An 18,470-nucleotide genomic window follows, 5' to 3' on the forward strand; every position below is an offset into this window, starting at 1 on the left:
AGTTTCTGATACGTGCCGCTAAGATGTGAAAAGAATAATAAATATTATTACGTTACTAAAAACCTTTTTTATTTAAATAAAATCTTTTTGTTTAATTTTAATATTTATCGTTAATCACTACTGCATTTAAGTTATTTTTTTCCATAAGCCAAAGAAGTATAACTTCTAACGCGTGTACATAAGTACACACACTCTTTTTTTTGGTACTCAGTGTAATTGACGTACCTTCTTCTTCTTCTTGCGCAACGTTGCCTCAAATTTGACGATCGTGGCTCCTTTGAGATAGAACTCCCTTCACTATTCACAATAGTACTATAGAGTATAGATAGGTGCGTCGACTCTCTTCTCTGTTCTGACCAGCGTCTTGGGCTACGGCCGAGGGGTCTCTTTCCGTCGACCTTACCAGTTGTGGTAAGCTTTTCTATACTGCTGGCATTTTTCCTTGCAATGTGGCCAAAGTGCTCGAGTACCTATTCGATGCAGGGAAATGTTGGATAGCCGCATTTTTATTTTTAGCGTGATCAGGAGGCATAGGTCTTGTGTTTAATCCAAGTTATGTTAAGCATCCGCCTCAAATTTCAATTGAATCACTCCTTTTCCGATCGGCGGATTTTAGAGTCCACGTCTCATACAAGGTACCTTTTTACCGTAACAAAAAAAAAACAAAAAAAAACCTAAAAATATGACGTTGATACACTTAATTATCAAAAATAAATTGTCAAACATTGTTTTATAATAAACTTATTCTTTAATTTTCTCACAGAATAAGTATCAGGAAATTGTACTTAAAATGACAGAAACGGATGCAACAAAAAGGCCTCTTGAAATGCCTGAAACATTTCTGCCATATTTAGAAAAGTATCGGATCTATAAACTTTTCAAGGTACCTACCACTTATTACTGTTCATCAAATTATTTTATTAATGCTGTTAGAATTTTCCAAACCTCTCTCATAACATCATAATTCCGATTCGGTATCCGTGCAGAACGGATGTTCTGAGGAACTTTGAATTCCGATTGTCTCTGTCTAACACATTTGAAGTTAATATATTGTTTTCATTCAAAGGACATGCTGCAAGATCTAATAATAAATTTGCCAAAGGATCATTTGAAGCACATGAAAGTTTTCCTAAGGCGCCACCTCCACTCATCTAAGGATGTAGATAGAGTCATTTTGCTTGTTTCTCCTGAACTCAAAATAGGTAACGGAAGATGTACTTTTCAAAGTTCATCTACTTTAAAATTTCTAAAATAAGTTCGCAACAGCATATGTCATATCTATCCTTTAAGGTTGACGACTTACACATCCCGACATTAAGCTCGGTTCCTTTGGAAGAGGGAATGAAATTGTTTGACGATTTTACACCATAACTCCGACAAATTATAACCGATTTAAATAATTCGTTTTGTACTATAGAGGTTATATGTGTTAAATTTTGGCCAAACTTTGTGTTGATCTGAATGTGGTTGGAGATGGAGGACAGAACTCCTCAGCGGACGGCCGCAAACCCCTCATTTAAGGCTTTTTAGAACTACAAATAAATTAAACGCAGACGAAGTCGCGGGCAACAGCTAGTATTGGTATAAAGAAGAGCCCAAACAGCGTAAAAACTTACCTCCTTGGCGCATTGTCTTTAAAATGAAATAAACAAAAATAATATGCTGTTTTGGTAAAAGTCAATAATATTTTTCTAGGTGACTACTGCGAGTAAAAGTTATCAGAATTCTCATTAGAGAGTCGATCATTCTCCTCAGATTTTCATATTTTCATGTTTTCAGAAGTAACAAAGTTAGTGCGCGACATGATAAAAGATTTTGGATTTTTCGTTATTACACGTCGCTGCGTGATGGATCGTTACGAAAAGGTCCGCGTTTTGTTCTTATCTTCATTTTAATTAAAACGGTGAATAGTTTTTTTGTTTTTGTTCTGAATATACTAATCTGTGAACTACCGTAGTCGTATTTGAAAAATCCTCCCTTTTTTGCATTTAAGAGTCGAAGTCTTCAGGAAGGCCAAGACTTGTATAGGTTTATAACTCCCAATCACTCCGATGGAGTGAATACTGGGGTGAAAACCGAACCTTGTTTGAAAGTCATTTTAGAAGTGAAAATACCAATTTTATCTATTCACCCCATCGACTTCGGGGTGATTTGGATTTAGTAAGTTTTTAGGATTTGTAAAAATTACGAAATACTGTTGAAGGGTTCATAAATATATTTTATAAGCAATCACCCTGTAAAAATATTAAAGCAAAAGAAGCATATTTATTTTTCCATACAAACTAATTCAAAACATTCTTAAGTGTTTACTTGTGGCAACCCTATTTAAGATAAAAGACCGACACGTGCATAGATTTTTTTCAGATTAAACTATGGCAAAGGTTTACTTGAAAACTATTAGCGTGTCGGTTTCACAGATAAGTCTAAGAGAAAGTGAATAATGTAGCTCTAAAGCTACTGAAGTATTATTTCGGTTTTTATTTACATGCGCATTGTATAAAATGTAATGTCACGTTTACAGCACGACTCTTACGAACCTAACTGCGTCTCCCCTGCGATGATGTCGGAGGTGACCAAAGTGTTGACCCTCATTGATCCAGTTCCCCAGGCCGGCTGGCTTATGTATGGTAAATATTTATGCCTACTTTAATAATATAAAAATTAACTAATGATTTTTTATGAAAATTAAGCTTAATTTTCTATACTCCGCGAAAAGCAGGAGAATCTGTATTGTGTACATTAAATTTCTTCAATTCTTATACTCCACACCTAACAGATCTTCGGCAATGTACCCTCTATGCACGATTCGCTCCGAAACCGGAGCATCCTCAGGAGATGTTGACTTTACAATGAATAATTGTTAAGACGGCCGATTGGCGCAGTTTGCAGCGACCCTGCTTTCTGAGTCCAAGGCCGTGGGTTCGATTCCCACAACTGGAAAATGTTTGTGTGATGAGCATGAATGTTTTTCAGTGTTTGGGTGTTTATATATATATTATAAGTATTTATGTATTATATTCATAAAAATATTCAACAGCTATCTTAGTACCCATAACACAAGCTACGCTTACTTTGGGGCTAGGTGGCGATGTGTGTATTGTCGTAGTATATAAAAAAAAAAAAGTCAACATTTAATCATTGAACGACTAATTGTATTTCGCCAATAATCAGTGTGTAAGAGAGCAAGTGTATTAAAATATAAGCAAGCATTTAAATATTTAACCCAAGCTCTCCTAACTACTAGGTCCTAGTAAAATGACATACTTTTAGTCCCACCGAGTCCTCTCCCATATTCCCCCTACATCTCCCTTTTTACCCATCGTTAGATCATCCCTGCACAGTACGTGAGGCGCGCTGCCTTCAACAGGACGGGGTGCTTCCCACCGTGACGCTAGTTTTGATGCCGCCCCCGCCCATGGCACCCCGGGCGCACAACCCGTACACCCCACAACGCTCGTTCTCCCAGCAGGACTTCGAGGGTTTGAAGATCGCTTATAAAGCTACGCTAAAGGTGTTTAAATTAATATAAAAGGTGCTGTAAAGCTGAAAAATTATGCTCTCAAAGAACCTGCGCCCGTGTAACACTTATGAAGTTATGACTTATGACGAACGACGCCGCGGGAGTTTTAATAGCCCTCGATCAATTTGCTTTCATGAAAATTTAACAACTAAGTAATAAATAGCTTCGTCACAACTTAAGATAGAGATTTTGAATGGAGATTTTTGGAATAATTCGACCATGAAAATGTATTTATCGTCATCACCCATCCGGTCCAGGGCCTTGTAGAATGTGCCAAAGACTCTTTCTATTGAGGATTATTATTATCACAGGAAGTGCACGTGGAGCCCGGGGACAGTCTTGAGCAGGTGGGCGCGAAGTGCGTGCGAGCAATCCGCGCGGCAGCGGAGGGCGCGCAAGGCCCCGGGCAGGGCTTCCACGCCCAGGGCGCTCCCGGAGTGTACCGAGTTCTGATCATCGGACCCTCGGGCTCGGGCCGGCGCACGCAGGCTGCTTCCGCCGCCAGGCATTTCGACCTTGTATATTGTATGTTACTGACCTCTGTTAAAACCACTGCACGGCTAGCACTGGCTAGTCACATTTTCTTTATGGGGAAAGGACACATTGTTTATCTTCACCCACAGTTGTATTCACTCCGAAAATGGACGCACGGGTGAAAATACTATCCGAATAATAGTGTAATTTCAATCAATCAATAACAGTTCACAGCTGGACTAAAAGACTATCCCAAGGGGAGGTTTTGCCCATAATCTTTAATCTAGGCAAACGGATTGGTGATCGCAGTAGATGACAGTAGAAAAATGCGTCGCCATTGGAAGCGCTAAGAGAGACATTTTTGGTAATTCTAACTCAGCTTAAAAATAGCTTCAATCTATTTGAGGCAGAACAAAATTACAAAATCTTCCTATTGCTGCGGTAGAGAATGTCACCACAGCTCGGGTCGTACGTGATATACGATGCATATTTTTGACTTATTAACTTTCTGAGGAGTCTGTGATTGTATGTTTTACTAGCGGACCCTCGCGACTTCGTCCGCGTATGAGTTAATCGAAAAGCTAGAATAGATCGGATGCTACCATCATAATCATCCTGGCTAGCTATTATTTTACATGGTATACTGAGGTTGTCATTATTTTAGTTAATACATACATACATACATCCATCCATACACCCAAAATCACAAACTTTCGCATTTACAATATTAAGTAGCATGGTACGCATGCATTCGATCGTTGTCCCATATGCCTTGCTACTTGCTGTAGAGTTATGTCCTTTATCTCCGACAATATTCATCAGATCTTCATTAAAATTTGACACTAGTTTGATAGTATATGCTTCCAAATAAAAAGAGAATTATTAAAATCGGTTCAAATTTTTCATCCCGTGTTCCGGAGGAAACTTATGGTTTATCGGGATAAAAGGTATCCTATATGTTGACCCAAATAACAGCTATCATTATATCAAATTTTATTTAAATCCGTTCAGTAGTTTTCGCGTGATGCCCGGTCGGACAGACAGACAGACAGACAGACATACAGACAAAAATAAAAATCTGTTTTCGACTCAGTATCGATTATAAAGCATCTCGGCAAAATATTCAAAATATATGTATTAAATGTACATAAATCTTCCAGTTACAGTTTTATTAAAAGTATAGATTTCTTGGCCATTAAAGTAATCATTAAGTATATAAAAAAATCTGCAGCGTTGTAGGATGCAACAATTTTTTTTTGCTTACAAGTAAATAAATATACTCGCCATCAGTGTCGTGCACTTCATACATGCATAGAAGCAATGCATACCCAAATTAGTCTATATAACTCGTTTTGGAGGAATTTATACCCTGGTCAAAAAACCTGTGCACGCCACTGCTCGCCATCTAGCCCCAAAGTAAGTGTAGCTTGTGTTATGGGTACTAATACGACATGTCAAACATTTACTTGCGTAACTTAAATTAATTTATTTTCTGTTTTAATTTTATATTATCACTGTTCTTTGTATAGTATTGCAGGTATTAAGTTTTAAATTTTGCTTTGTCATTTGATTAGCTTTTAGTTTATCTTAATTAAGGTTGGTCATTTCTAGAAGGTTTCAATCTCCTGTCTTTCTCTTTTATTTATGTTATTCTCATGAACGTCATTGATTGTTAACAGTTTAATGATCCAATAAAAAAAAACCTCAGATAAAAAATAGCCAGTATAGAGATGCGACGATCTCCGCTCTAGATGAAGAAGATCTAGCCGCCAGAAGATCCTGCATCGCGCTATTAATGCTTTCATATAAACAAACTCCAAAGTTAAATGTTCAGATCTCGGACTCCAGAACACAAATACCAGTTCGGAGGAAGTTCTTCCTATTAGTACAATCGAGCGAATCACCATAGCTCCCATACAGTAATTTTCCACAGTGCATTTTCAAGACCTTTTTAACGAGGCGCAACTTCGTGACGATGAAGTTGGCGAAAAGCTGCGCAAATTCGGCGTCAGCGTGCAACTGAAAGCCGAAATAGTAAAGCGTCGCATTGGAAAAAAGGTGACGACTTTACATGTAGACTTTTTGGTTCTGCATGTCTCGCTAGCGACTTTAATGTGTCTTTTATGCGAGTTCTGTATGTATTACATGTGAGTTGCAAGTATCTTTTATGCGAGTTCTGTATGTATTTATTACATGTGTGTTGCAAGTGTCTTTTATTCGAGTTCTGTATTTCTTGCGTGTGAGTTGCGAGTGTCTTTTATGGGAGTCTTGTATGTATTGTATGTGAGTTGTAAGTGTATTTTGTTCGAGTTCTGTATATCTTGCAAGCGACTTGAAAATGTATTTTACGAAAGTTCTGTGTATGTCGCAAATGACTCGAAAGTGTCTTTAATAGGAGTTCTGTGTGTCATATGTGTTGCAAGTGTCTTTTATGCGAGTTCTGTATGTCTTGCATATAAGTTGTAAGAGTCTTTTACGTGAGTTCTGTATTTCTCGCAAGTGACTTCAAAGTGTCTTTTATGCGAGTTCTGTATGTACGGTATTTGTGTTTTAAGTTTCTTTTAAGCGAGTTCTGTACATCTCGCAAGCGACTTGAAAGTGTCTTTTACGATAGTTCTGTGTATCTCGCAAGTGACTTGAAAGTGTCTTTTATGCGAGTTCTGTATATCACGCAAGCGAGTTGAAAGTGTCTTTAATGTGAGCGCTGCATATTTTGTACCTGAGTTGTGAGTTATCAGTGTCTTTAATGCAAGTTCTGCATATTTTGTATGTGAGTTGTGAGTGTCTTTTACGAGTTCTATATGAATTGTATGTGAGCTGCAAGTGTTTTTAATGCGAGTTCTGTATGTATTGCGTAAGGTTTGGAAAGGGCGGCCGAAGTCCTATTTCCACTAGAGCCCGGTGCTTATAGGAGAAGCGGCGATAGCCTAGTTACAAAGCTTTAGCCGCTTCTGTGTGTGTATGTCTTTTTAATTTATTCTAATCATGTTTAGGACTGTATCGATCACGGCTGGGTGCTTAGCGGCTATCCCGCGAACGGTGTTGATTTCGAACAACTAGATCGCATGCCCACACCGCCTAATCGGTAAGCAAACGATCATCATCATCGTCATCATATCATTATCATTTCATTACCGGCCCAAAACTGGGCACGGGTCTCCTCGCAGAATAAATAAATATACTACGGCAATACACACATCCCAGCTAGCCCCGAAGTAAACGTATTACGTAGCTTGTGTTATATAATAACTAGCTGTTGCCCGCGACTTTGTCTGCGTTTGATTTTGTTTTTTGATGTGTCATTAAATTTAGTTGTAGATCTTAAAAAAAATTAAATTATTCAGTATCGCTAAGCCTTAATGAGGGGTTTCCTGCTGTCCGCTGTCTCCAATCACAGTTTTGGCAAAATTAAACACATATTATATCCTCTATAGTACAAAAACAATTATTTAAATCGGGTATAATTTGTCGGAGTTATGGTGTAAAATCGTCAAACACTTTCATCCCCTCTCCCAAAGGAACCGAGCTTAATGTCGGGATAAAAAGTATCCTATATTACTTCTAACACTTTCAGGAATATATGTATAAAGTTTCATGAGGATCGGTTCAGTAGTTTTCGCGTGAAAGTGTAACAAACAAACTTACATTGACATTTATAATATTAGTAGGGATAATAATAAAGCCTTTTTATTTCCCATCACCTTAGTATTACATTTATGTGTAAGTATTACTACTATAAATTCCCTTATATTTATGCACATTATTAACTTCTAAAACTATATATTTATAAATAATAACTCTTGGGTATGGGCCTCCTCCAGTTTGGTCCAAATTACCCTATCTTTGGCTCTTTCGATCCACTCTTTACCTGCTGTCTTTATGATATCGTTGCGCCATCGTTTCAAAATTCGTAGCTTGTGTTATCGGAACTTAAATGACTGTATAATACACATAATCACTTATAATATACAGATAAACACCGAGACACAGAAAAACATGCATTCATCACACAAACATTTTCCCTACTCAGAAAGCAGGGTAAGCCGGTGTAATAACAGACACATGATGCATGACACCTTCGCCTCCAATTGATGGATGTGCTCCTAGCATGCCATGTGAAGTGTTGCTCATGCACATGAGTTGTGGACCCGACTCGGGGATTAAACCCAAGACCGCGTGATCTGTTGTTGAACACTCTATCCACCAGACCGTCGAGTCAGTTACAGAAAGTACCTACTTAGGAAGTACTAACAACATCATCAAGTAGGTATAACCGTATATAATGTAGCAAGCTCATCTCGTGAGACACTTTCGCTAGTCGGATCCACAAATAGATAAGTAGGATATCTAGTGCATATTGTGTTTATAGGAACTAGTTATTATTGCTTTCTAAGTTCTAGGTGAAAGCTATTTTGCTCAATGTTTTTCACCACGCTTTTTATTAGCTTCACCTGTATGTTTGTAACCGACTACTTTGTTATTGATTTTGACCCTCTTCAAACTGTGAAGATATATCGAGAACGGATGACAATACACTAATTTGATAAGATAATTTTTCCAAATAAGATTTTTGTTCATTGTACTTATATACTAACTTAACTTTCATTTATAGTGGATAAGGCAGGAATGATGCTAATTTTAATTTCCAACCATTATCTTTAGCCGATATCTCTACTTATAACAAATTAGATGGTCAATGGGTTACCGAATTTTTTTGCTCGAAAAAAAATTAAAGTTTAAGAAAAAACTATAGGTAATTTATAAATAAACTATACTAAAAGGTAAACATTAGTTTGGTTTTTAATTCCAAGCGCTTTATTTGTCGATAAGGATGTAACTAGCCATAGCCGTAGCCCTCCACCAGACAAGATCAAATTCAGAAATTATAAATTCCCAAATTGCTTCTCGTCTTTGTCCGGGAATCGAACCGGGGACCTCTAATTTAAAACCACAGCGTTCGCCGATGCGCCAGGGAACAGGGGGAGGTCGTCAAAAAGAAAAATAAATAATACCTACAATTGAAAGACCATAGACTCAACTCTCTATAAAATTTACGAAAAAAATAAATAAAAAAAAGCAAGACCATAGTTTTCTTCGGAGTCCAGTCTTAACGTCTTTTAAACCGTGTTCTTGTACAGTATAATATTCCTCAACGTGCCGTGGGCGGTGTGCAAGGAGCGTGCGCTGGCTAACGGGGTCGACTGGTGCACGGGTCGGGAAGCTCCGGTGGGCTCCGGTCCCAGGGTGCTTCCGCGACGACCAGCATTCGAAGCGCAGCTAGACGCTGAAGTAAGAAGGCTTTTTGTTATTTTAGATCTAACGATATTCACACATGAACACACATAAACACAAGCCCATACATACACACTAAATAAGCCGCTGCATGTTTTTTTGTATTTGAAACTTAATCATTATTTCTATTTATCTTTGTTTAATTTACGCTCGCTCCAATTTTGTTATAGGCATTTACTATGTTCTACTTAGGTTTTATTGGTACAATACATTTATTGTTGGAGGTGGGCGTTAATTGATGCGACACAGTTTATAAATAAATAAATATACTACGATAATGCACACATCGCCATCTAACCCCAAATCAAACGTACTCGTAGCTTGTGTTATGGGTACTAAGATGACTGATTAATATTTTTATGAATAATATACATTATTTTATTTATTTATTTATAGCCTTTTTAACAATCTTATCTTACTGGTTATTTACTTATTGAGACACCGGTTACGCTTGATTGTTTTGCTTTGCATAGGCCTCAATATACAAAAATACTTATAAAATACAGATAAACACCTAGACACCGAAAGACATCACACAAACATTTTTCCAGTTGCGGGAATCGAAGCCACAAACTTGGACTCGGAAAGCAGGGTCGCAGTCAAATAAATAAAAAAAATCAGCGATATTTTTTACGATAGGTCTTGCCAGCGTTTATTGGATACGGTTTTTTTACAAATCCCGTGAGAACCGTATGTTCCCCTGGTATAAAAAGTAGCTTAAGTTACTCACCGTGCTTTCAACTAGTTCAATGCCAAAAATCAACTTGATAAGTCGCGATGGAAGGACAAACAAATAAACAAACACACTTTGCATTTATAATATTAGTAAGGACTTGAACGCAATGGCCTAAAACTCTCAACTTTCGGAAACGATCTGCAGACTGAAATTAAGAGTCATCATCATCATTATATGTCATATCATTATATCATCATATTCATGATGATGACTTTTACAGTCCACGGCTGGACTTAGGTCACACCCAACGACAGGGATTGCCTATAATCACCACGCTGAGCAGACGAGTTTGTGATCGCAGTAGCTGGTAGTACTCGGTAGCGCAAAGGACGCTGTACGCCTGTTCTCCGGTATTTCGTCCCCTCGTACGACACCCGCAGGACTAGGAGGGGTTGTGACATCTGTATTCTGATCTGCGGTCAAAACACACGGAACTAAGAATGAAGTAAAATAAATTAAAACTTAAGTAAAAAAAAAACACCTAAGGCGTACCGTCTGAAGTGGAAACTCACAATGGAAGCAGTATGTGACGCGAAATCACAAGATTTTACCCAGCCTAAGTGAATCACGCCTACGATATTCACAGTAGATACTAGATACAGTCGAGTATAGCTATATTTATAGTGTGTAGTTATTTGTAGTATATTCCTGAATGCGGCCGCTATATTACGCGTCGCTCGTCTGGCGCAATACGTCACGGGTATCGTTGACGTCAACGCATTAGTTCTTCCTTAGTGACGTTAGGTATATCTTATCTGATATCTTTAAACGAGCAATTCTTGTATATAAATAATTGGAATCTCAGAATCGGCTCCAACGATTTTTATGAAATTTAGTATACAGGGGGGTTTCGGGGGATATAAATCGATCTAGCTAGGATTCATTTATATTGGGATCTCGGGTAAAAACTGCAACAAAAATTTCCTTTTTGAGAGATTCTGATGCGTGCGATGTGTGAACGGTATACGATACGCCAAACGTCGGAAGTATGTAGTAAGTATATCGGAATTGTATCGGAATGATTGTAAATGTTGATTTTGAAAATGAGCAACGGCTCTTCTCGGTAGAATCTGCTTTTCGAACCGGTGGTAGAGTCACTACAAACATACATACTTGACGTTTCAAAAGTGCTTATAAAGAAGCCTACTTGAAATAAATTAATTTGAATTTGAATTGTCGCAATTGTTGTTTCTTTAAAGTTCTATAAAACAGTCCGCGACAACATGCGAATATTTTTTAAGTCGGCTCATTCGCGGACGAAGTCGCGCGGGTCCGCTAGTGATACGTTTATTTGTTAGGTTCTAGGGAACTTTGCTAAAACGAAAGGCTCATAACTTTTTTCATGTTGTTGGCCAGCTCGATAGCTACTTCAGCGAGTGCCTGGCTGAGCTTAGAGCTGCAGCCGGTATTACTGCCGTGGAAGTAGACGGCACCAAATCGAGTGGTAAGAAATTGAATTTATGAAAAAAATTAAACGACAAAAAGAACCGACTTTGTTATACAACTAAAAGCGAGAACATTTTTAAGTCGGTACCAGTGTAATAATTATTATAGTGCAATTCCGGTGGCCATCCGTGGTGATAGTCATCAGTTTGATATCAAATGCTCAAATTTAATCTCTCAATTTCTCTAAGATCCCTTCAACAGATCCTGACCTGGTGAAATGGGACCATACCGTCCCATTTTCAGGTCAGGAAGTATAGTCTCATACAAAAAATAATTTTAAAATCTGTTATAAATGACAGTGTTCTGAGCTAACAAACATAAAAAAAATACAACCGAATTGAGAACCTCCGTTTTTCAATCAACCCGTTATCGGCCCGGTTCAAGGTAAGGGCACTGCAGGGTCTTTTGGGAATAGCCAGGTTTGGCCGTATTCTACCACACTGGCAAAGGCAGATTGGTGGACTTCGCACGCCTTTGAGATCATTATTAAGATAAAGAGCTACCAACGTTTCGTATATTACTGTATATTTTTATACATATATGTACTTTATGTCGTGTAGTGCTTGACTAAGCTTTTTAAATTACAGATGATGTTCAAGTGAAAATACAAGCAGCAATAATGGCGTCACCGATCTTCAACATCGAATCTTGTTCACAAATTCGCAACGTAGTACGCGCCGACGAGCTAATGTTTTAGAAGCAATCGCGTTAATTTATCATAATCACTTTAAACAGACTGGACGGCTGGACAGGTCTTTTGTAGGGAGTTTCAAAATCCACGGTCCTTGACTGATTTGTTTCCAGTTGCTCCCAGTGACTATCTTGATGTAGTCTGTCCACCTCGTTGGAAGGATGTCGACCAACATCTATCGGTTCACCGAGCGTACACGTAGCGTACGTGCAAGAATGCGATAACTTATCGCTTCAAAAGTTTGGACATGCACTATCAATAAATGTTAATTTTCTTAAAATTTGTACAGATAGTACTATGTGGTGATTCACAAAAATAAAACTAAAGGAATTCATAGAATTTTTTTTTTATTTATGTACCTTGGTACTTAACTTTATCCGAATAATTATAACTACTTTAAACACAGACTAAACGAAAAAGATGGCCTGTTGATTCTTTTATTTTTCATAGTTCGTACAATGACAATAATTGTCAACTTTACAGCACACAATGTTTGATTTGCAATAGCAGCTGTTAAAAATGTCATGGATTAAAAAAAGCTGACTTTGCCGGAACTTGATCTAATTTAGGAATCATATGAATTTACATTTAGGAACATGTTTTGCAACAGTCCATTAATCTTTTTCCTTTGGCCTGTGTAATTAAATTACTCTGCTAATTAAGAGCTAACAATTCAGCAGTCTCAAAAAACAATTATTACATTCGGGAATGAAGTTTATTCAATAAATATACATTATTGAGGTAGTCTCAGAGTGGCACGAGACTAAACACAAATCAGACATCTCGATTCACAGTTTGATTTTAATACAATTAAAAAATGCATCAATTTATACAATTAACATTCATACAATCAAAGTGTGTGCAGCGGTTTATTAAAAACACCTACAGATATGCCAACAAATCAGTGGCTGTCTTGCCATTTGCTGTCAACTCAAATTGATAGTCGGCATATCTGTAGATACTTAACACGAGAGCTTCGACAAGGTTTGACTCAGTCCTGCCGAACCACCACACTCCATACATACACCATACACACTTCTCATACATACACACCAATAAATACACAACACGATCTTAAAACACTTCGTATCCTAAGTTATGTATCTTCACAGATTATGTACACTGCACATAATTAATATCTGATTTATAATTGCATAGATTTTGAAGGTCCAAATACAAAGCTAAGAAAGTAAGTAAGATCCTGCTAGGAAACTATTGTTTTAAATATTATATTATGAATATAAGGTTCACATGTTAAATGTTCTGAATGTATTGATATTAATAGTTAAAGTTTTATTACTCAACACAATTATGAATCTGCAACCAAAGCACTAAACATTGAAAATTAATTTAATAATCACTATCCCATTGACTGGCACTGCAATATCAGCTAAATTTTTTTTTTTTAACATGATTAACATAGATTTAGCCAATAACATTGCGATTATCACAATAACTTACTCATAGGTCAGTGTTGGTGATACAATGTACGTAATCTGTAGTGATCTATGTGGAGATCACATTTGGCTACGATCACTTTGTTTACAGTCTGTTTGGTTACAACTCGTCTTTAAACTCATCATCGTCTCCTGGTCCACCTGGAGGAGGTACTCCGCCTTGACCTTGGTATAACTTCGCGATGATTGGCTGAACAACATCTTCTACTGCCTTCTTTTGTTTCTTGTATTCTTCAGAGTCAGCTTCCTGGTTATCTTCTAACCATTTGATTGCAGCGTCAATAGCTTCCTCCATTTTGGTCTTTTCTTCTTCAGAGACCTGTAACAATAAGGAATATATTCTAAGGTCATGTTTTCAAACGATCAAGTTTAAAAGTTTAATAAATAAAATTTTGCATTTATAATTTTTACTGTTTAACTAGAATGGTTGATAAAACTAACATTAAGAAGTTGAAAAGAAAATGTATCAAAAAAATGGTTAACGAGTCCAAATAGAAAATATTTTATTGTTAATTTTTATGTAATACCAACCTTAGCACCAAGTTTCTCCTTATCCTGAAGCTGGTTCTTAATTGAGTATGCATAACTTTCAAGTTCATTTCTCGACTCCACACGCTCCTTCAACTTTTTGTCATCATCAGCAAACTTCTCTGCATCCTTGATCATCCTCTCAATATCCTCAGGCGTTAATCTGTTCTGATCATTGGTGATAACAATCTTCTCCCTGTTTCCTGTTCCCTTGTCCTCAGCAGATACTTGAAGGATACCGTTGGCGTCGATTTCGAATGTCACCTCAATTTGCGGGATTCCTCTAGGCGCTGGTGGGATTCCAGTCAGATCGAACTTTCCAAGCAAATGGTTGTCTTTCGTCATTGGACGTTCACCTTCATAAACTTGAATGGTGACTGTGTGTTGATTGTCACTTGCTGTGGAGAAGATCTGAGATTTCTTTGTGGGAATGACAGTGTTACGTGGGATCAGCTTTGTCATGACTCCTCCAACGGTTTCGATACCCATAGTAAGAGGGTTGACATCAAGAAGCACAATCGCGTCAGTATCTTGCTCTCCACTTAGAACACCAGCTTGTACGGCAGCACCATAAGCAACAGCTTCATCAGGGTTAATGCCCCGAGAAGGCTCCTTCCCATTGAAGAATTCTTTAACCAATTGCTGCACTTTCGGAATACGAGTTGACCCTCCAACCAGCACAATTTCATCAACATCCTTCTTGTTCATATCAGCATCCTCCAACACTTTTTGGACAGGTTTAAGAGTAGATCTGAATAAGTCCATGTTCAATTCCTCAAACTTAGCCCTGGTAAGAGTTTCAGAGAAATCTTCACCTTCAAAGAATGATTCAATTTCAATCTTGACTTGGTGGCTTGATGACAAAGCTCTCTTTGCCTTCTCAACTTCACGACGGAGTTTCTGTACAGCACGGTTGTCTTTCCTGATGTCCTTACCCTTCTTCTTCTTGTACAACTTAATGAAGTGCTCCATAACTCTCTGGTCAAAGTCCTCACCTCCCAAGTGAGTGTCACCGTTAGTCGCCACTACTTCAAATACACCGTTATCAATGGTTAGAAGAGATACGTCAAAAGTACCACCACCCAAATCAAATACTAGAACATTCTTTTCACCATCCTTTTTATCGAGACCATAGGCGATAGCTGCAGCAGTAGGCTCATTGATGATTCTCATAACGTTAAGTCCAGCAATCACTCCAGCATCTTTGGTTGCTTGACGTTGAGCATCGTTGAAGTAAGCTGGGACAGTGACAACAGCATGGGTAACCTTTTTACCGAGGTAGGCTTCAGCAGTTTCCTTCATCTTGGTTAAAACCATCGCAGAGACTTCTTCAGGGGCAAAGACCTTATCACCTTGTGCTGTTTTAACAGAAACATGGGGTTTGCTGTTCTTTTCTACAACCTTAAAGGGGAAGAATTTGACATCATGTTGGACAGTGGTGTCAGTCCATTCACGACCAATCAACCGTTTGGCATCAAAGACTGTATTTTCAGGGTTGGTTGTAAGCTGGTTCTTGGCTGCATCACCAATAAGACGTTCCCCATCAGCAGTAAATGCTACGTAAGATGGAGTGATGCGGTTACCCTGGTCATTGGCAATGATTTCTACTCGTCCATTCTTGTACACCCCCACACTGTAGACAAAGAAAGTACATTTTATATTTTAAACATTGTTTTCAGTATTGTGTAATGGTTTGATATGCAGTTTTTCTTTCCAGTTATAACAATAGTGCAGACTGAAAAACCTTAATCCTTTTAGATATAAGAGTTATTTAAACAAACTATCTGCTATATTCTATATTTGGATTTAGAAACACAATACACTGATAATGAGGTCCTAATCAGAGAACCAAAGAACCTAAATATATGGTTAACAGTAAAACAGAGTTTATTGATCCTAAATTACATGAACTGGCAACCATTAATTACATATTTTTATGACTTTAAGGTTAGCCTTATGAACTTACCATGAGTATGTAGTCCCCAAGTCGATACCGATCACTGTGCCAATGTCCTTATCCTTTTCCTTCTTCTCCTCGGCGCAGACCGCCAGCACACACGCTAAAGCCAGCAAATACCACCGCATTTTCACCATGCAATTGCTAACACTTTAGAACTGAAACAAAAGAAGACAAAAAATTAATAAAACTCGCAAATCTTCATCTAAGTGCGAGATATTCGTGATATATTGCGTTAAAGATGAGCTACATACGTTATGGCAAAGTTCAATAATCTCTCAAGGACACAGATTGGTGTTCCCATTGATTATCAAAGGACACGTCATGTAAAACAAATATCTCATTTACCGGTGAAAGTTCGAGAAAATAGGGCACTGGGCTGTAGGTGTAGGTTCATATAGCCATAGATCTAACGGGTTATCATAACGGTATGGTATGTGAAAATAGGACACCGCGCCGGCCTACAAAATGTCTATCGAGAATATTCCAATATAATCTTTCACAACGCAATTGCCTTATAAAATGATGATTTAAAAGTCATTTAGTAAGTAAAAGTTAGTAAAGTGCTACTTTATTCGTTGAAAAATAGGAAAAAGATCAAGTTTCATTGAAATAAAAAACGTCAAATTCCGATTGATTTAGGGAGGTTATAAAAAAATTATGAACGCTATTTCTATTTGAGATGAATTAAACGATTTAATCCGATTTCGGAAACGTAACTTACCAAAAATATATAATTTTCTTTTATTGGAATTAAAATTCACTGACACGTCAATTTACACAGATTGGGACACTACAGAAAAATCACTATGCACAATGTTCTTTTCTTCTCAGTGGTTTGACTAAAACTGAATTTGTCCACGCCGCCATCGCAGTTATTTAGCGCTTGTGTTTATCGTGTTCGGTTGCGATTGGCTTAGAGCTTGATGACGTACGCTAACGTTCTAGATGATTGGGCCAAGTTTACCGATTTGTAAGTATTTCATTGGCCCACGTTTATAACTGGCAGAGTCATTCATTTAGAGATGACTTGTTAAGCACGCGATTGGTTCAAGTAATTTTTTGGCGTAAATTTTAAAATTTCGAAAGTCTGTAAACCCACGTACTAACGTAACGCATTCTCGATGTTTCGTATTCGATTGTATTATCGGAATACCTTTTTATACTAAACTTGATGATGAAAACATAATACATTTTATTTCAAACTGCAATTGTGTATTTTTTACATATAATGAAATTTGTCAATTTTAAATTCGTATATCGTAAGCCCACAATTTCTCACGGAAAAACATATATTAAAATTGGCTGGCTATCCTTTTATTTCTCAACTGACTATATCAAGTAGGTACCTACTGCGTACAGTACCTAACCCTTGTAAGAGAAAAATCCTGAAAAAATTATAAAGAAGTGTTAGTTTCACCATTTATAACTTAAGAACGGCTGGACCAAATTTTATGATATTTGATTCTTTGGATTCCTCTTAGACCGAAATAGGATAATAAGTATTAAAATATAACATTCATAAAAAAAAAATGGTCCGCGTTACGAATTTCGCCGGGACAGCTAGTGAATTATATTATCAGTTTTCTACTGAAGTTATTTAAAACGGACTATTGTAATTTTTAAGAATCATGGGCAAGTTCCTGTTTGAAATAACTGAAGCAGTGAAAAGTCAGCTGCTGATACCACTGATAGAAATATGAAAGTGAGCAATTAGCTCACTGGCGGATTTGCAGTCTTTGCCGCCCTAGGCCCCAGGCCATTGTAGTAAGTAGATATCTGTCGCCACTTTCCTAGCTCAAATTCTTAAGAATGAATTGACGGATCCAGCAGATGGTCCACCCGATAAAGAATATGTTAAAACACATTTATTTCAGCGAAGTTACTAGATGAATTTCTTAACGACAAGGTTGCTTGGAAGCATCCGGCTCTGCTTTCATCTCTCACAAGATAGAAAAATGAATGTTAAAATGTAAAATGTAAATTGTTGATGTTGGAAAAGAGCAACTGCTGAGTTTCTTGCCGGCTTCTTCTCGGTAGAATCTGCCTTCCGAACCGCGGTAGTCACTACAAACAGACAGACTTGATGTTTCAAAAGTGCTTATATTAGGCCTACTTGAAAGAAATTAATTTTGAATTATTTCTTATTTCAATTCTTATTTTTTGAGAAAGGTTTAAAACAGCAGACGAGTTTGGGACTAAATGAAAATGGAAGCAAGCAGGTAAAATTTAATATATTCAAAATCCACATAAAACATACAACAGCATTTTATGTACTTATCAGAGCCTAAAAAACCTAATAAACTTACTTATATTACAATTTACATTATATAAATTCAGTCACCTAATTCATTTATAATATATTTAAT

General features: G+C 37.3%; 2 protein-coding genes across 2 annotated transcripts; one reads left to right on the top strand and one right to left on the bottom strand.

Annotated features, from left to right (window-relative positions):
* Nucleotides 1-780: 780 nt before the first annotated feature.
* On the top strand, nt 781-12,651 carry LOC120637631 (adenylate kinase 8-like). Its single transcript, XM_039909540.1, has 11 exons — nt 781-883; nt 1,067-1,202; nt 1,780-1,865; nt 2,522-2,627; nt 3,327-3,511; nt 3,832-4,045; nt 5,928-6,052; nt 6,988-7,079; nt 9,133-9,283; nt 11,379-11,466; nt 12,056-12,651. Exons 1-11 carry the CDS (start codon nt 791-793, stop codon nt 12,163-12,165), a joined length of 1,386 nt encoding a protein of 461 aa, XP_039765474.1. The 5' UTR covers nt 781-790; the 3' UTR covers nt 12,166-12,651.
* On the bottom strand, nt 12,490-16,959 carry LOC120637630 (endoplasmic reticulum chaperone BiP). Its single transcript, XM_039909539.1, has 4 exons — nt 16,826-16,959; nt 16,111-16,259; nt 14,148-15,777; nt 12,490-13,935 (listed from the first exon to the last, which is right to left on the bottom strand). The coding sequence occupies exons 2-4, from the start codon at nt 16,236-16,238 to the stop codon at nt 13,717-13,719; spliced, it is 1,977 nt and encodes a 658-aa protein (XP_039765473.1). The 5' UTR covers nt 16,239-16,259; nt 16,826-16,959; the 3' UTR covers nt 12,490-13,716.
* Between the last annotated feature and the right edge of the window lie 1,511 nt (nt 16,960-18,470).

The sequence above is a fragment of the Pararge aegeria genome, chromosome 4 (genome assembly GCF_905163445.1).
Source record: "Pararge aegeria chromosome 4, ilParAegt1.1, whole genome shotgun sequence".
NCBI lineage: Eukaryota > Metazoa > Arthropoda > Insecta > Lepidoptera > Nymphalidae > Pararge > Pararge aegeria.

Bases quoted from the DNA above. Each gene is read 5' to 3' on its own strand.
- LOC120637631 (XM_039909540.1), top strand. From the start codon at position 791: ATGACAGAAACGGATGCAACAAAAAGGCCTCTTGAAATGCCTGAAACA. The intron at 1,866-2,521 runs GTCCGCGTTTTG...TCACGTTTACAG, and splicing joins TGATGGATCGTTACGAAAAG to CACGACTCTTACGAACCTAA. The intron at 9,284-11,378 runs GTAAGAAGGCTT...GTTGTTGGCCAG, and splicing joins AAGCGCAGCTAGACGCTGAA to CTCGATAGCTACTTCAGCGA.
- LOC120637630 (XM_039909539.1), bottom strand. From the start codon at position 16,238: ATGGTGAAAATGCGGTGGTATTTGCTGGCTTTAGCGTGTGTGCTGGCG. The intron at 15,778-16,110 runs GTAAGTTCATAA...CTTTGTCTACAG, and splicing joins TTGGGGACTACATACTCATG to TGTGGGGGTGTACAAGAATG. The intron at 13,936-14,147 runs GTTGGTATTACA...TTATTGTTACAG, and splicing joins AGGAGAAACTTGGTGCTAAG to GTCTCTGAAGAAGAAAAGAC.